Source organism: Alosa pseudoharengus, unplaced genomic scaffold (genome assembly GCF_046254945.1).
Source record: "Alosa pseudoharengus isolate Yale_2024_CS ecotype anadromous, Long Island Sound unplaced genomic scaffold, YU_APseudo_1.1 YU_APseudo_1.1_scf_17, whole genome shotgun sequence".
NCBI classification, from domain to species: Eukaryota; Metazoa; Chordata; class Actinopteri; order Clupeiformes; family Clupeidae; genus Alosa; species Alosa pseudoharengus.
In genome coordinates, this window is record NW_027468640.1 from 11,609,477 (window position 1) to 11,628,547 (window position 19,071).

Below are 19,071 nucleotides of genomic sequence, written 5' to 3' on the forward strand. Positions count from 1 at the left end.
TTATACGATACATATCAATTTTAAAAAACATATACATATATCCATGTTGCTAGAATTTACTTTGCAACATATTCCAGTAAAGTTGTGGGTAATCTCACAAACTCTCCAAGACAAACTAGAAGCATCTGTTTTTTATCTGATACATTGTACACTATAAACTAGGAGGTGAGGACCACATATTTAGTGAGACTGAACCAATCTGTATTTATAGGAGAACAAAAGTCACAGATACCAAATACACTATTCAAGAGGAGATATGAGAAAACAAATACCAGGTTCGAGAAAACCATGTTACCCTAAAAAAAGGTCTAATATCAAATTCTTCGTTGAGACCTCTAGGAGCTAAGGTATCCAACATATATATCCAAAACAGTTCTCTTATTTAAGAGCATATTATCAGCGTTACCCCCCCCCCCACGTGGATACTTGATTGCCTCAATCCCCACATATTTTAGACTGGAAACATTGTGTTTAGCATTCATGAAATGTACAGCTGCAGGGTTAGATGTTACACCATTTTGAATAGCACTGCGATGTTCTGAGATTCTAGATTTTAATGCCCTAGTGGTCTTGCCTTCTTGCCTATATATGACAATCCACAGGGGCATGTCAAGATATAAATAACATTGGTAGTGGAACAAGAGATCACTTCTTTAATCATATATTTTTTGCCATTATGTGGATGATTGAATGTGTTAGTTTTGTAAGTGAAATGGCATTGTTGGCATCTTCCACATGGGTAATTCCCTGTAGGTATGGAGTTAAGGAAATAAGGGGCCACTATAGAAGGTACGTTTGCTCTCACTAGTCTGTTGCGTAGATTAGGTGATTTTTTGAATACCACTCGAGGGGGATTTTGGAAGCAAGTTCGTATGTTGGGTCCGTGTTCAGAATGTGCCAGTGTTGTTTAATAGCACCCTCTATAGCTTTAGCAACATCAATGCATGAATATTCTGACAATCTAGAAGCATAGGAGATCCCACCCCTAACCAGTTTGAACAGGGAAACCAACAGGCTACCTCTCTGATGTTTTCCCTAACAGGGTGTTTTTCCTGTTGCTCCATATTATAGCTTGAAACAATACTAACTGATCTCAGATTACAGTACAGAGTACAGATATAAGTCAGTACCATGACGACCATACTCACTTTAGTTGTGAGATGAAGGGCAGACACTGAAGGAAACTCCTCTCTTCAATCTCTTCATCTGACCAGCGCCTCAGCTCTACTGGTTTCTTCTGTGTTTGGAGTTTCATCACTTCTAAAAAGATAGAGGTCTTTCCCTCTGAGAGATCTATCGACCAGACTGTAGGAACTGATAGAAACACTTTCTGTAGTGCTGAAAGCAGCCTCCTCCCTGTTTGTTTCTCACAGTCCTTCATGTAAGAGTAAAGATCCAACAAAAAGTCAGCGTTATTATGAAGACCGCAAAGGCTAAGCAGTCTCTGTACACCTGTATGGCCACATTCTTTTTCATGGAGCAATCCTTGCAGACACAAATCCATCTGAAATGCCCTCACTCTTTGTATCCATTCTTCATACGACTGCATCTGCTTCCGTGGTGGGTTACAGCTATATCAATAGGCAAAGATCAGCAATCAGAGATAACTCAGAGATATGTAAAGTAAACTAGATGTACTACAGAGCGTGTCATGTCATTGTGTCATGAGGATTCATATGATTTAAACTGGCATATCTTACATAGACAGTGTTGCAGAACTGTTTGGATTTACATACAAGTTGGTTCAATATTGCAAACAACTCATTTATATTATATTTTACCACGTCTGCTCGCGGACCACTTGGGATAGCTTGCGGACCACCAGTTGTTCCCGGACCACACTTTGAGAAACACTGGTCTACAAAGATCATGACAGTAGTCCAGTCAAATCTTTTACTGTCTATGGTCAAATCCCAGCCGAGAATGAATAACTGTAGCTCGACTTACCTGTGCATGTAAACATACTGACTGACAAAAAATCAGAATGAGTAATTATTAGGGCTGTCAATCGATTAAAAAAATTAATCAAATTAATTACATACTCTGTAAATAAATAATCTAAATTAATCGCATATATAATTTTTGCTGTGAATATATTTTAAATATTTAAATTCCAATGAATCATTGAATAATCAGCATTAGTGACATTAAAGTTCAAAAACTTTATTTATTATTTTTTTTGACTGTTCAAATAATGGCCATAATAATCTATGATATGACGTAATATGCTGAGGAAATCAATTCAAAAGTGCTTCGGGAAGAAGTTTTTTTTCATACAGGCATTTCAGGCCACAGATATAACCCAAGGGACACAATGAAAATAAATTAACCAGGAATGAACTAGTTCTGTATGAATTATTGTAACAGATGGACTAGGTTATTGGTAAAGTAGTTGAATAGCACACTACACATGCACACACTCATACATGCACACACACGACATGCACAAACACGCACACAAACACATAAACACACATACACACACACACCCTCACACACATGCACCCACACATAAACACACCTATATACACAAACACACACACACACACACACACACACACACAAAAAAACTAACTTACATGCAGGCACACTCAATAAACACACACAGAAGCACACATATACACCAAAACAACCACACACTCTGCACACACTCAATTACAAACACACAAAGTGGTGGCAGTCTCGCCAGGTCTCGCTGATCACTTTCCAGAAAGTTTACACAAGTAAGTAACAGGCAACACTTCATATTTCATGAAAGACGTTATATCTCCATTTCTAGAAAAAAACAGCGATTTTGATGAAAACTAGCCACTGTTTAGCTTGGGATTTCTCAGGAACAGAGGCGTGTAGAAATACACGGTTTGCACCCACTGAGAGCTTAAAGTCTCACCTTTTAAACGAGCCATTGTATGTGTTCATAGCTTAACACAGAATATGCTGTGGCTGTACAAAAATCATCAACAATGGTCTAGATTACTGGCACTCTAGGACAAAGTTGAGTTAAAGAGCTAAACAAAATGAGTTAAAGAAGTATTGCCTTCTAAAAAAAGAAATCCCCCAGATTAATCTGAAAGCATATCTTAACAATGGCAAATAAGGAGAGAATGATGAGAGTGATGTTTTCATGAATTTGTAGAGGTAAAAGAAAAAAAAATAAACCACTTCAAATATAGGACATCTACCAGAATGTTTATGAACAATAGAACATAGTGATAAGCACAGACATGATGGGGAACACCTCTCCTACCTCAACTGTGAGATGTAGGGCAGACACTGTAAGAAACTCCTCATTTCACTCTCTTCATCTGACCAGCCTGTCAGCTCTACTGGTTTCTTCTCCGTTTGGAATTCCAGTATTTCTTGGAAGTGGGAGACCTTTCTCTCTGAGAGGTCTATGGACCACCTTTCTGGAACGGACTGGTAAACTGAATGTAATGCTTTGAGTACTTTCCCTTGGGTTTCACACTCAATTCCCTTCACATGTGCATAAAGATCAAACATGAAATTTGATTCATCAGTAATGTCAAGAAGATTCAGAAGTGTCTGAACGACAGGGAATGGGAACTCTTCCTCACAAAGACCTGCTTGCACACACAGATCCAGGTGGAATGATCTCACTTTCTTCATCCAATCTTCTGGACCCTTATTTAGCACTGGTTTGAATCTACACACACACACACACACACACACACACACACACACATAAATATACACTTCAAGTGCACAGTGTGTCTGCTAGACGCATGACATCATATTTGGCATGTCACCCTTAACACAAGTAAGAAAAAACTATACTGAATTGACCCATAGTCCTGTTGTTCAAGCTCATCACATGCAGCCCATAGGAAAAAGAATGAGACAATTTGGGACAACATAGGCCAAGTTATGGACAGTTATGGACGTTATCCCAAATCGTCTCATTCTTTTTCCGATGGGCCACATGTGGTGAGCTTATACAACAGGGCTCTGGGTCAATTTACACTGAACTTACACTTTAAGTGAAATAACATCATGCACCTGAGTTGTGAGATGTAGGGTAGACATTGTAAGAAAGTCCTCCCTTCACTCTCTTCATCTGTCCAGCCTCTCAGCTCTACTGGTTTCCTCCATGGTTGGAGTTTCAACACTTCTAGGAGGAGGGAGGCCTTTCTGTGTGAAAGGTCTATGGACCAGACTGCAGGGGCTGACATATAGAGGGTTTGCAACGATGAAAGGAGTATCTTCCCTGTTTCTGACTCTCCATGACGAACTTTCACATGACAGAATAAATCTGCCAAGAAATCAGATTCATCATAGATTTTGAAATGACGAAGCAGTGCCATTATATCCGTGGACATAGAATCCCTGTCAAGTAGAAATGCTTGCAGGCAAAGTTCCAGCTGCAAGGATCTCAGTGTCTTTTGCCATTCCTCACAACACACTGCCTCATCTTGTGGTGGAGTCAAACTACATGAACAGACAGAGAAGTAAAAAGGACAAAAATACCACTTTTCCTTAGTGCTGATAATCAATGCATACAATAAAAAAACATTTCTAAACCAGTTGATTGAAGTTTTACTATTAGCCAGATATTACTGACAATTTTACTAGTTCGCCCATTGGATTGCTTAGATTGAGTGCAGAGAAAAGCCTCCAGGGTCCTGGGATGGCAGTAGAGGAAATCACGTGCGAGCTAAATAGTGAAATGGAGGGGGAGGAGGTGGGAGGTTTTGCAACTCCAGTGTGACTGTAGTGGGCAGTAAGGAGGGTTTTGTTTCCTACAAACAGAACTGGGGTGATGTCAATCAACCCAATGGACTCCTCCCGGACTTTGTTTAGAAAACATTATAAAATAGTGATTACAATTCAACATGTTTTATGAAAGTTAAAAAATATGTGAAATCATCTGCCTGTAATTTACCTGATAGAGGTGATGTGTGGTAGACCACTGAGAATGACACTGCAGAGGTCCTTACTCAGGGACTGTGCTTCCTGATGGCAGTGCAGGACCAGGCTCATCTGCTGTGGGTTCTGCCGTATCACTTCTCCTGCTCTCTCAAACACAGATGGATCCCAAGCTGGCAGGTGAATTTCAGCCCCTGACAGTTTCAGCAAATCGTGGAAAACTTCTGTGTTTCCATAATTCAGTGCGGCTGTCCACATTTGACGTAAAAAGCAGGAATCCATTCTGCAAAGACAATACCAGTCAGAGGCATGAGACTCAGAAGGAAACCATAAGTCCATAAGTCTTAAATTCAATAAGCAAGGTACAGTATGATCTGAATATTATACCTGACATGTTCACAACAGTCAAGGATCAGCTTAAGTCCTTGCTTAGATTCTATGCAGTTTTCCAAATTGAGAACAACCTTTTTGTGTGTAGCTTCTTTGATAATGTAAGACAATGTGCAGTACTGATGTGGGTTAAGACATCCATTTGCCAAGTCCAAATAATGGTTCACCCTGCTGAGGAAGAGTGAGCATGCCTCAGAGGACTGTAATTCAAAGAGGCACTGACAGAGAAAGAGAAGCTCTTCAGTGTGATCCTCTATAGCATCTTCATCTTCTAAGCACTGGTCTGCTTCTGGGTGGATAAATGTATTTAAGACTTGCTCAGTGAATCTGGTGGATGTCTCCTTAATGTGGTCTTTTGAACACAGACAACTCACTAAAGAGAGTTTTTTCTCAGAGAGGAGACCACTTAGAAACGGAATCACATGCCTCATGTGTTTTCCTTCAGTCTTGCATTGGCGAAGAAATACATCAATATCTCCAGGATTAGCAAGCAACCACATTGCAGCAAAGAACTCCTGCATCGTGTTGTGGAGAAATGTGCCATATGTTTTCACAGAGGTGGGGCCATCCCTCAGGACAAGCTGGTTCAGAAAATTGTACTCATGGCTGATATCTTCACAGTCTTCAAGTAGAATGGACCTCTGTTTGATTGCATTAAAGGCATCTTCAGACAAATCGAGTACCTTCTTCTTGTTGTCTTGAATGAATTTGTTTAGTTGTCTTAATGTTGGGCCTTCTTCACATTTGCTCATTAAATGTCGGAAGATGTTGAGATAGATTTCAGTTGCTGTACAAGGATTTGAAGTTACAGCCCTGGGAAACAGCATACAGGCAGCAACCAGGAGTGCATGCACAGGAACATGGCAGAGGCTATGCAACTCAGAATTCCCCATTATGAAGCTTGCAGCCTCAGGTTTATCTCTTAGCATTTCGGACAAGTAAGTCTGGATCGATTCTTCATTGAACCCCTCAACACACACTCTGCAGGATTTCTTGATGGACAGGACATCTTCACAATCTAGTCTACAGGTTACCACAACCTTAGCCTCGGGAAGCTCTCTGTAAATCATTCTTAAAACCGAGTTCATCAGCACACCTTTGATACCATCAACAATTATTATGATACGCTCAGAGTTCTCCTTGATATCCTCAAGGACCTCTTCTCTGTTCAAACTTGGTTTAACATATGCATCAAATAGCAATGAGTCCAAATCCATTGATCTTGACATTCCAGATAGTGTTGTTTCACCAAAGAAGAACAAGTAGTTTAGTTTCTGGTTTTCCTTGTTTACCCAAAGGTTAATCATTTCCAGAGCAACTGTTGTCTTCCCAATTCCAGGTTTACCCACGAGCAGAATGTTTTGCTCATTACTTTTAAGGAGGTCATTAGGAAATAACTGAGGCCTGCTCTTTGGAATGTAGGCACTAAGCTTTTTAGTTCGAGATTTCTTGTACTTCTTGGTTTTCTGTTTGATTTTTGTTGACACAGCATAACTTTGCCCTTGTCTGTCTAGCACGAGTGGTGTGTAAAAAAATGTTTTCACATCATTACTTCCTAAAACAAAATTAATTTGTTCCATGTGAGTGTTGAGGATCTCCAAGGCTTTGGTTTTGAGCTGTTCCTGGTACTGCTGGCATGACCTGGGGCCTGAATACAAAAGGCAAATGTTCAGTCGAGAATGGTTAACATAGACAAATGAACAAGCTAACCTATACCAACATAAACAATAAATAGTTGATAAGTTATTTAACCCTTTGCAGACCCCGCCGAACATTCCATTTTTTCATACTCGACTCTTATGGCACAAAAAGGGCTTATTGTGTGATTATGCTACATGACAAGAGATATAATTTACCCACCATTATAATCAAGAGAAATAGCCCTTTCAAATGGTATAAAATATAATTAATAATTTTGAGGAGAACACACATATTTTTAAAAAAATATCTTTAAAATTCAACCCCAAAAAACACAAAACTATCAGTTTGTCAAGATTAATCTCATTTTTCACCCAATTTCTGTTGTAGATAGAGAAAAACGTAGAGTGTATGGGAGATTGACAATTGTGTCCTCTACCCAGTGATAAAAACAGAATCAATGTATCACCTTTTGTTCAAAAGTTATGATAAATTTATTAGACCTTTGCAGACGGCACGAAACATTCAATTTTTTCATACTTGATGCCCTTGTGAGACAAAAAGGCTTATTTTGTGGCTATGCTACATGGAGATAAGATATAGTAGACAAAGTGTGGTCTGCACACTGCAACTGCTCCAAAATATAAGCTTTATTAATTAAAAAGCAACGTTTCGATCCCCTTGGATCTTCGTCAGGCATGTGGGTAACAGGAAGAGTGTGACCTATATCACATGACCATTTATTCAGCACCCGCCTAGGCAGGGCACCCAAGGGTGCCAATCATCATGACTGACAGGCAGCTCAGCCTATGTGTCAATAAAAAAGCTATATCAATCAAATATTGTATCAATCAGCATAGGCCTATGTGCAAAGTCATAATGGCAAAGACTAATATATAGATACAAATATACACATACACATACATACATATACATGTACACACACACACACATACACACATACATACATACATACATACATACATTACATACACATATACAAAATACAGAACAATACATAGTCATCATACATAGTCATTATCCAAAAAGAAAAATCACAGAAAAGGCTTGAGATCAAAATACATATTAAGCCCCTTTGGTGACATAGTGTTTAAGGTGTATATATAAAAAGCCTCTCTTCTTAGGAGTAAGTTGTCGACATCACCACCCCGTCTAGGAATAGTGACCTGTTCGATTCCGATATACTTAAGGGTTGCAAGATTGTGTTTTACTGTATTAAAATGGACTGCCACTGGATTCTTTTCATCTTTGAGCCTTATACTGCTTCTATGTTCAGCAATATGTGTTTTGAGGCATCGTGTTGTCTTTCCAATATAGGCTAGACCACAAGGACATTTGATCATATATATTAAATTTTTTGTATTGCACGTTATGACTCCCTTTATTTTGTGTGCCTTTCCTGTATGTGGATGGTTAAAGGTTTTACATTTATACTGTATGTAAAGTTACATTGCGCGCAATTCGCGCATCTGTAATTGCCATCAGGAATAGGAGGGAAGAATCGCGGTGCGTTATCTGGTGGTCGGTCTGCTCTGACAACAAGGTTGCATATATTAGGTGAGCGTTTAAAGACAAAATGTGGGGTTTGCCTAAAGGAAACGTCTTTTAGTGTAGGGTCTGAGCTAAGGATATGCCAGTGTCTTCTCACTATCACTTCAAACTCTCTACTTAGTGGCGAGTACTGTGTAATGCAGGAGAGTCTCCCATCATCTTTTTTATTTCTCTTTCTATTTAGGCAATGCTCTTGGTCTGTGTTACTAAACCTCTCTACTGCATTGCTTATCCATGCTTCTGTATACTCTCGATCCCTAAAACGCTGGGACATAGAGGCACACTGCACATTATAGTCGTGATCGAAACTGCAAATGCGTCGTATTCTATTAAATTGGCTGATGGGTAGACTCCGCTTTAGACTAGAGAGGTGGTAGCTTTTCCCATGTAAAATAGTATTCCTGTCTGTAGGCTTTTTATAGAGATCCGTTTTTAACACATCGCCGTCTTTGGATATCATAATATCCAAAAAGCTGATTTCCGCATTGTTAAAATCCCCAGTGAATCTCAGATGTTCATTCTTGCTATTTAAAAAGTCTTGAAAATCGGAGAGTTCGATTTCTGTACCCAGCCAAATCAAAAATATGTCATCAATATACCTGCGCCAAAGGACAATCTTGTAAAAGAAGGGGTTGACAACAGGATTCAAAAAAACATTGTGTTCGAAATGGCCCACAAACAGATTTGTAGTACTTCCCATAGCAGTCCCTTTAATTTGCAAAAAAAATCATTCTTAAACATGAAGAAATTCTTGGTTAGCACAATCTCAGTCAACATTTTTATGCAATCAACACTGGGGGTCCTGTTTGAATGATTTTCTCTTAAAAAGAAATCAATAGCATTAATGCCCCCATCGTGCGGGATGTTGGTGTATAAAGACTCGACATCAAAAGTGGCCAATAATGTGTTCGCTGGCAGTCTTACTTCTTTAAGAAGTTTAATCATGTCCATAGAGTCTTTTACAAAAGATGGAAGAGTGACGACGTGATAAGACATACCCACTATTGTAATCAGGAGAACTAGCCCTTTAAAATGGTACATATCATAGTTAATAAGTTTGAGTGTAACACGCATTGTTTTTAAACAATACCTTCAAAATTCAACATCAAAAAACTCGAAAATATCAATTTGTCAAGATGAATCTTACTTTTCACCTAATGTCTATTGTGAAAGATAGACAGTGTTGTGTTCTCCTCAGTGAAAAAAACAGAATCAATTTATCACCTTTGGTTCAGAAGTTATGATTAATTTACTCATAACTGCAAGTCGCAGTAACAAGTAGAATTTTTTGAGTAGGATGTTTTCCTTTCCTGGTTTGACATCTGACCAAAAATACACAGATATAATGGTCATTTAACAAATATAAGATGTTTTACCTTCAATAAAAGATGCATAGCTAAATATAGAATGTCTTACTGTACTCTGAAGAGGCTAAATCAATTGTGGGGAGGAAAGATAAAGGCTGAAATAAAGACTAGCCAGATGGTAACTGCTTCTCCGTGTGCTTCATTCTACTATGAAAACAGGAATAAGAAACACTGGCACATGTGTTAGGTTCACGAAAGAGGAAATAAATCATTTTATTTAGACAAGTCTTTAACAATTTCATTAAATAATCAGGAACAACAACTTCAGGTAAATAACATAAACATATGTTTACAAACAAGCAGTAACTATTAGAACTACACGAATGACAAGACAACAGTATAACAAAGGTCAACAAAATACTTTAACATGATGAACATATATCAATTCATATTAACATTCACACATATAAACAATTAAAACATTAGAAGAAATTCAATACATTTAACAACCATACAGTATATAATTCGATACAATACTGTATATAATTATCGATATCATTTGCCCAACACATAAGGTGATACACTAACGCCGCATTCACACCAGATCCGTGGTGTGTGTGTTGTCACAGCTGTGGCGTGTGTGTGTGTGTGTGTGTGTGTGTGTGTGTGTGTGTGTGTGTGTGTATCCATCTAAGCCTAGCAGACGATGAGGTGTAAATGCTACTGGAGTTGGTGTCCCTGTCTGTGTTAGAAGGATAGGCAAAGTGTATGCTTTCTACCTGACATGGGACTTGACCAAGCTCAAAATAAAGAAATTGTCAGATAAGAAAATTAGAAATTGAATTACAAATCTAATCAAACTATTATCACTATAATCCCTGTCATTATTGTTATAAGCAACACTCTTATCACAACCAGAAATGTGCATACGCCCAGTTGGGCGAACACACACACACACACACACACATGCTTACCCAGCTGAGGATGATGGGAGATTACTCTCCTCCTCTAGCACATCATTGTCTTCCTCTTCATCCAGAAACTACCCATCCATGTCCCATGTCCATGCCATCGTGGTCCTTGGGGTCATGTTTGCCATCAGCAGTCGGCTGCTTTCACCTGTTGCACGTACTTCTCTCTCTACATCTAAAATAACAAAAAATCACAGGTCTGATAGTGAATAGGTTGTTTAGTTTTATTTTACATTACTTCCACATAATCTTAATCACCACCAACCATGACTCTTTTCACTAAAAGTATTATTGTCACTGGAGGACTCCAATATTGCTTGGAGAGGTAACATTAGTCTCAGAGCTCACTACTGTAAGTGTTATTGCCTTGGCTAAACCATACATAGCATACCAGCTTACAAGCAAACATTGATTTATGAACATGAGTCAGGAGATATGACAGAAAACATCTAAACAGCGTATGCATACATAGGCCTGTCGTGATATTCAATAAATCAATTAATCGCATGATAATTAAAATTAGCTCGATAATTTTTCTGGCCGCGATAAATGCCATTTGCATGCTTGTTTGTTTTCCTCGTCTCTCTCTCTCCCTCTCTCTCTCTCGGGTCCTTAGAGTAACGATGAGTGAACCCTCATGTCAGTCACTTATCAGTCGCATGGTGTGTGGGGAGGCGGGACTACTGGCGTAGCCTACCACAGAGTGCAGCTAAAGAGCCGCGCGAGAAGTATAGACCTCTCCAGAATAAGTCCCGCCTCCGTAACTTCCGTATCCATCCAACTTCCGGGCGTGGATTGTCTATGGGGAATAACATGGCGTTTCGAAATATCATACCGGTAAAACATCTGTAGGTAGCGAAGTTGAAAAAGCTGGTGGGCAGATTGCCCTACACACTTCTGCCATATAGTTTCCACTGGATTTTTTGATTGTCGGTGCCGTTTAAGTAGTATACTATAGACTATACTACTCAAACGGCACCGAAAATAAAAAAATCCAGTGGAAACTAGATGGCAGAAGTGTGTAGGCCAATCTGCCCAGCAGCTTTTTCTACTTTGTCACCTACAGAGTTTGACAGGTACGATCTTTCAAAACGCCATGTTATTTCCCATAGACAATCCACGCCCGGAAGTTGGATGGATACGGAAGTTAGGAGGCGGGATATATTCTGGAGAGGTCCGGTAGGCACTAGGCAGAGAGAAAGCTAGTTGCGAGTTCGAGACAAAAAAGATGGAATTGGTTTCTAAGCCTAATGCGACAGCTGCAGTGTGGGAGCATTTCGGATTTAAACCGAATGCCCGTCGTGAACCACTGAACGTGTGCGAGTCGGTGTGTCGCATTTGTTGGAAAACAGTCACAATTAAAAGCGGCAACACAACAAACATGCATATGCATCTAAAACACAATCATCCGCTGCAGTTTTCCCAGTTGGGGAAAAAAGAGGAAAATTCTCAGAACGACAATATTATCGCTTATCGCAATAATTTCTGAGACAATTTATCGTCCAGTAAAATTTGTTATTGTGACAGGCCTATGCATACACATACACACTGTGCATAGGCTACTGCAGTTGCGTAAAGACAAAACACCCCCTTAGAAAATTGTGTCGACGAGTAGGCTTGGGTGTATGAGCTCCCATCATAGTTAGCCACCCAAAAACCTCATAATCGTAGCAGCCAACCTTACAGCCTAAAAGCTAAACAATACTAAGACACATTTATAAAAAATCTTCAGTCATGTATTCATGAAAACAGCAGTCAATGAATAAAATCCTTACGTTACACCATCGGTGATCAACACAGTCTTCACGTCGGTAACGTACCATTAACGTTGTCATTCATGTCAGATGTTTCTATCTAAGTAAGCTAAGCAACTTGGCTACAAACAACTGTAAATTGTGCTATACATATTACGAAGGAATGAAAGGTTTATTTGACAATAAAATACCGATTAGGTGTACTTAACATAAAGTTGGCAGTCATGAAGCACGGGAGTGACCTTTATCGCGACTATGCGTCAAGGACATGTTGCAGCCTCTCCTGATGCTAACATTACTTAGCTAGTTTTCTGTATCATCAGATTACAAGCAAGCAACATCGTTCAAAATAGAACAAATCGTTAAAGTGTCAGTCCTAGTAGGTCTGTAATCTTGGTTGACATATAGTAACCCCCCAAAAATGACTGAAAATAATCAGTTTACTAAAGACGGTGTGCTAAAATACCAGCTGTCATATCAGCTGAAGTGAACATACACACTCATTATGTTACGGCCATGCATACAAGGTGTAAATACCAGCAAAAATAACTTTTAAAAATGATTTTGAAGTAATAACATGGATAACAAGTAGTAATAACATAAAAAGACTTGTTTTTACCTCAGATGATTAAATAGTTTCTCCTTTAGACGACGTGAAGATCAACGATGCATAGTGTTTTTCCTCTAGTGGAGGCGTCAACTCTTGATTTTTCCTTCACGTAGTAAAAGAAATTCGCGCCACAAATCCCTTAACCAATCATATCGCCAGAAAGCCTATGATGTGATGTTTTTTGAGGAAGTTTTCATTGATAAAATTGGTTGGGGTATGGCGGAGTTATTAGACTGAACGTCATCGGTACTGGGGTACCGAAATTGCATGCGGTCTGCAAAGTAAACTAAAAAACAACAAAAAACTGAATAAAATTAATAAAACTATGGTGGTGGGCTATGACAGTTATACTAGCTACCTCCTTCTGCTGTCTGTGTTCAGGGTTTGGATGGATGAGGAATTGTTCTCTTTTTAAGGGTAATAAGGGCACAAAGCGTGACATCTTTTACTTAAAGTAGAATAGATGGGTAGGCTATTGTCTGAGTGAATGGTCATAGCTTTGCTCAGCACCTGTTTGTTAAAAATGTGATTCAGACTACTGAACAGCCACTATTGTACTAGGAATATTCACAATTTTTGTATGTGCATTTTTCTATTTGATTGCAAGGTTATCATACCAGCATATGATGGAAAATGACAGTACAGACTTAATAGAAGCTCTGTAAAAGAGTCATTAAGGTCTTATCCACATGGAATTTTACCAGTTTATTTTGAGCAAAGACTCACTGTTGGCCTTTCTTGCACAATGATGCAGTAGGCCTATTTAAATCAAATGTCACAAAATCTAATCAAAGCCAGCCCGGTGCTGGTTGGCTTGCATGCTAACTTCAGTGGGAGAACACTGGAGCATAGGCGTTTTTGAGGCGTTTCTTCAGATTCTGTTGTTATTTCTAGGTCATTTTTGGATGTTTTAAAGAAAATAAATGTCATAGTACCTTTAAAAAGACAAACGACTTCATAATATGTGAAGATAAAATGTACTAAAATATAAATATTTAGTGTATCATGTGATTTAGGGCTGCACGATATATCTAAAATCTATCGTTATCGCGATATCAACACTTGCGATGGACATACCGCAAAGATTACTTAATTTTCGATAAATTCGATACATTTTCTGTGCCGTGCGCATTCCATACAGTCTATGGTGTATTCACATTCTGAATGTCAACATATTTTACCAAACTGATGCGGTCATGCAGCCCAAGAAGCCCGTCCCCTACCAGTTTAGGTGTGTGGTGTTTTAGGTGTTAAAGCGGGAGCTAAGTCGTGATGGCTGAAAATAGTGAGTCGAGCGAGGTAGGCTACACTTGGGTGAAGAGGAATTAGTGACTAAAAGGAAAAGCACGTCTGTTATATGGGAATATTTTGGTTTTATGAAGGATGCCGTGTTACAAACAAATGCGCAAATGCGTCCTTCTCCACCGTGTTAAAATAAACAATTTCTTTCGTTATCGTTATATCAGAAGTTGTCTTTCACTGTTTGTAAGGCTTGTATTTCATGATTTGCATTTAGCAAAAGCCCCAGACAGCAGCACAGAGGTAATCAGGATTCGTTATTTGTAAAAGTTGTTTAACCTACTTCTGGACTGTGCGATTGCAGCCCAATTACTTTCACTTTCCGCTGCCCTCGTAGTCGGCATGCCGGTAGCCTAATAACGTGGGATGCGGAGCGTATGAGGTTACAGACTGAGATGATTGCCGCGATATAGCTAAAGTAGGCCTAGCTTCTTTGCTAGGCCCATCGAAGGCTGGCAATGTGGAATATTCCGCTGGTTGCTGCACAAGTGTTCAGATTGGCTGTCCACCCGTCTTTTATGAGGATTAGGAGCAGATCTTCCACACAACTTCGATAGCCTAGTCAGTAGGTCTCTTAGCTGTCCACTTTCATCAGGCCATATAGGCTACATGATATTTTATATTATTTAAAAATTATACATTTATTTCTGTAATTATACATTTACCCCCCCCCCCCCCCCCAACCCTACAGTGTATGTTTGCAGCAAGCAGAATGAAAAAAAAAACATTAAATATACTGCTCAAAAAAATTAAGGGAACACTTCAATCATACACTGAATCACTCTGTCACTGTTTGGTTCTGAGCACAAGTAAAACTTTTGAGGCGAGTGTTTTATTTTGCAAGAACTGTCAGACATTCTGTGAATGTAGTTTGAGAATGGAGAAAAGGGTGGAAGGTTTCAAAATATGTGTGGAAAACCTTTATTGAGCAGTATGTTTAAATATCGCAAATTATATCGTTATCGCAGTACTCAATAATGGTATCGCATATCGCATGTTTTCCTAATATCGTGCAGCCCTAATGTGATTATTGTGCTTCTCTCACCAGTGAGCAGCAAATCTGACTCCTCTTTGAAGGGGAAACAGCTGATCCACTGATGCAAGTCAGGTTTGACATCCTTTGGTAATGTCTTGTTTTTTTCACCATCCAGAATCCTGAGGAATACATAGCTTGCTTTCTCCCCCTTTTTGGTGACAAAGTCTAGAAGATTTCTGGTTTGGGTTAAAGGGTTCTTTTCTGAAGTAACCGCTGTGACATTATCAAAATTGAACACACCTAACTCTTTAAGCTTCTCGGCAATGAACACCTGGTGTTTGAGATTGTTCACCAAGTGTATCCTGGCTTTCTCGATGAAGTCCACAGCTGATTGATTGGTGCAGGCCATGTCATCGGTGCACCTTAAATACAACTCATCCTCAGCAGCAGTACACCTGAGACACATACCAAAGAAATAACATCACACACTAAATAGTATCAGCACTATTACAAAACCTAGCACTACTGAAACTAAGGAAACTCATAACAATCATAATGATGAGAATTTCACACTATGACTTGATAAGGAATCTGGAAGAACTAGATTACAATTATCACAGCTATGTAAATATGTGTCATCTACATAAATGAGTGTGTCGTCGATAGATCCACTATTTAATATTCAGTTTCAGAACTGTGCTGTGTCTCAAATGGCATACTTCTGTACTTACAATAGCTAATGAGAGTCCATGAGTGTGTTCACACTGAAAATCCAATGGCACTAAGCGCTCTCAACTGGCACCATCTTGGTTACATAGCGGAAGGGGAGGGAGTATTTTCAAACATGTGATAATTGCGGTTGAGAAAGCTAGAGCAGCAACAGTGAAAACACACTTTATAAACTGTTCATGTTTTGACACAGTACGACCATGTCACTATCAATAGAGGACACCAATAAAGTTATATTTAAATGTTGTGATCATCATTTCCGTCAAGTGCACGGAGTTGGTGTTTGATGACACTCTTCTGTTAAAATTTACGCACTCCATGAGTAAGCATGCATTGCACTCAGGGCACTGCATTAAAGTGTAGTGACCGGAGTATACCCTTTGAGACAGAGTGATTCACTTTTCTGATTTTTCAGAATCAATATGATCAAAATAGTTTGTACATCCTCCACATCAGCACACCATGTGCACATTATCACAGCAAAGTGAACCCTTTTAAGGAAACTGAGAATGCCTTTGCACATTCCTGCAAAAATATCTGCTGTTTAGTAGAGATGCACCGATATGGAATTTTAGGGCCGATAACGATAACCGATATTTATTGGTTTGTTGTGGCCGATACCGATACGATAACCGATAATATTACTCTTGAAAAAAAATTGAGGAGGAAAGCATTTAATAAGCATAATTTTATTGCAGTAATTTTACCTACCACCAAATGATGGACAGAACTCATAATAGTCCTCAATAGTAAGGCAGTCAACAACATAACAGTAGCCTAGCCCTACAGTATGTGTGGCTCCTTTAAGTGAACCTGACGTCAGTGAATTGCGAGTGAGTGGCTAGAGAGTTTGAATCGTTTTCATTTAGGACTAAACGCTCATAAACGGCTCAGTTTGGAATAAGCTACAGTATAGCGACCAAATCAGTGTTTGTGAGGGAAACTTCACAACTTCAACTGCGGGTAACTGAATAAAGCTGCAACTCCTCAGACTGTATCTTATGTCCGTCTACTCTGTTGCGCACAACCTGCTGCAGCAGAAATGAAAGGAGTTAGCCCCGAAGGTTTTAATAACTTTTTATGATGACCTGTCTGGAACTGAAGCACGAATGGTTAGCATATTTCTAGGTAATAATACAAAACCCAAGCTAAAGTAATGCAAATATAATACTAAAACACAACTTAGAACTAGGCCTACTTATGTACTCGTCCCACTAACGAGTTTGTTTATTTGTTTCCTCCAGCGCGGTAAAGTGCAAACACACCAGCACAAGACGGCTCTAGATAGGGCTGAGCTCCACTCTGTTAAGGTTAAATGGCGGATCATTCACGAGAGGATTTTGAGATGCAGATTCCCAAATGAACGCATATCCACAGATTTTGTTAGAGTGGTGAAATACATTCACACCGCTGACATTATATTGAGGAAAAAGTATAGCCAAACAAGCTCAAGTAGCTCAGTGTAGCCAGATGGACCTTACGTAGCCTAGGCTTAAATTAGGACTTTAAAAAATATCGGCGCAAATTATCGGCCAGAATTCTGTTATCGGACCGATAATAATATTTTCATTTTTTCACTTATCGGCTAATAATATATCGGCCGCCGATATATCGTGCATCCCTACGTTTAGTCTTTCCCATAGAAAACACTGAGGCACAGTGCCTATAAAAAGTATTCCCCCTTTTACTGCTTTTATAAATGGAATCTTAATTTGTTTTTTTTTATGAATATTTACAAAAATCCCATCTTTAATGTCAAAGTTAAAGCAGAAGCAAAATATATGATGCAAAATAAAGCGATTCCATAAATATTCAGTCAGATTTAACACTTTGGTGTCTACAGGCACCCTCCAAATTATGTTCTTCTATGTTTATGTTTAAGGAATTTAGGCCTATGCTTTAAGCTGAACAGATAGGTATTTAGACCTCTCTTGAGAGACCCAAAACTATAATTGTATGTTGTATGTTGTTGTATGTAAATGTAAATGTTTCCAATGAACTGTACCTATAATTTTGTTGAATAGGCTATGTTTAATACTAGCCTGGCTAATAATTATAAAACTCAACTCAACTCAGCTACGGACATGCTACGGAAGTTAACACAGCTGTTGCATAGGCTTGCCGTATTTTTATTTTTTTACCGTAAGCGACATCACTGAATGCAGGTTTCAAAAATGTGTGATTAACCTGCTTTATTAATTTGTTTATGTATTGATTTTCACTTTGTCTTTCTTATTACTGGCGAGACGAGAAGAGAAAACTACTGAAGAAGATTCGAATACCAAAACCGAAAGTGAAAGTTGGAATGCGAGCTGGAGTGTAGCCACAACAGTCCTCACAATCGGCAGCTCTTTTTCATCAGTCAAAACCAATTAGTCACTCACCTACTGTCTTGTTCTCTTCTCACACTTGATAAATAATAAAGTAGTCCTAGAATATATGCTATTTCTAAACAGAACCATTTTATTGATGCTAACTCCGACCGAGGTAGATTCACACTGGGGTAGGCTCCCATAAACAGCAGGCTAAAAGAAAGTGAAGTAGGCCTACACGCCCTAAGGACCCAGATGACTGTCATGTGACTTTCATACAAGAGGTAGCAGGTGTCCATTCAGATACCTGATCAATTATATAAACATTAAGCATACAAAAGCAAAGATTCTTCATGCTCTTAAAGATATTATAGCTAATAGCAATCAGCTGCATAAACTCTTCTGTGGCAGGAAGGTAAGTGACTTGGTGTACTAAAATTACAGCTTATACACAACACATTACTCTCTGCGTATCCAGTATGCCCGATTTCATCGGCAATAAACATTTCAACCTCAGCTATATTAATAAGGCAATGGATCCTATTATTTCCTGAGCATTTCAACGCTTTTCATTCATATGAACACTATTTCACCCAACACTAGTTTTCAATGAGCAATTGCAGTATTAA

General features: G+C 38.9%; 1 protein-coding gene across 1 annotated transcript in view; it reads right to left on the reverse strand.

Annotated features, from left to right (window-relative positions):
• LOC143127237 (uncharacterized) overlaps positions 1-18,664 on the reverse strand; it is a 47,914-nt gene extending 29,250 nt beyond the window's left edge. Inside the window, exons 1-7 of the mRNA XM_076288583.1 lie at positions 18,515-18,664; positions 15,471-15,856; positions 5,272-6,922; positions 4,901-5,167; positions 4,018-4,446; positions 3,248-3,664; positions 1,149-1,571 (exon numbers count right to left, since the gene is read on the reverse strand). Coding sequence (XP_076144698.1) covers positions 1,149-1,571; positions 3,248-3,664; positions 4,018-4,446; positions 4,901-5,167; positions 5,272-6,922; positions 15,471-15,856; positions 18,515-18,645 — 3,704 coding nt within the window. The 5' untranslated portion in view covers positions 18,646-18,664. The remainder of the gene's footprint in view (positions 1-1,148; positions 1,572-3,247; positions 3,665-4,017; positions 4,447-4,900; positions 5,168-5,271; positions 6,923-15,470; positions 15,857-18,514) is intronic.
• Between the last annotated feature and the right edge of the window lie 407 nt (positions 18,665-19,071).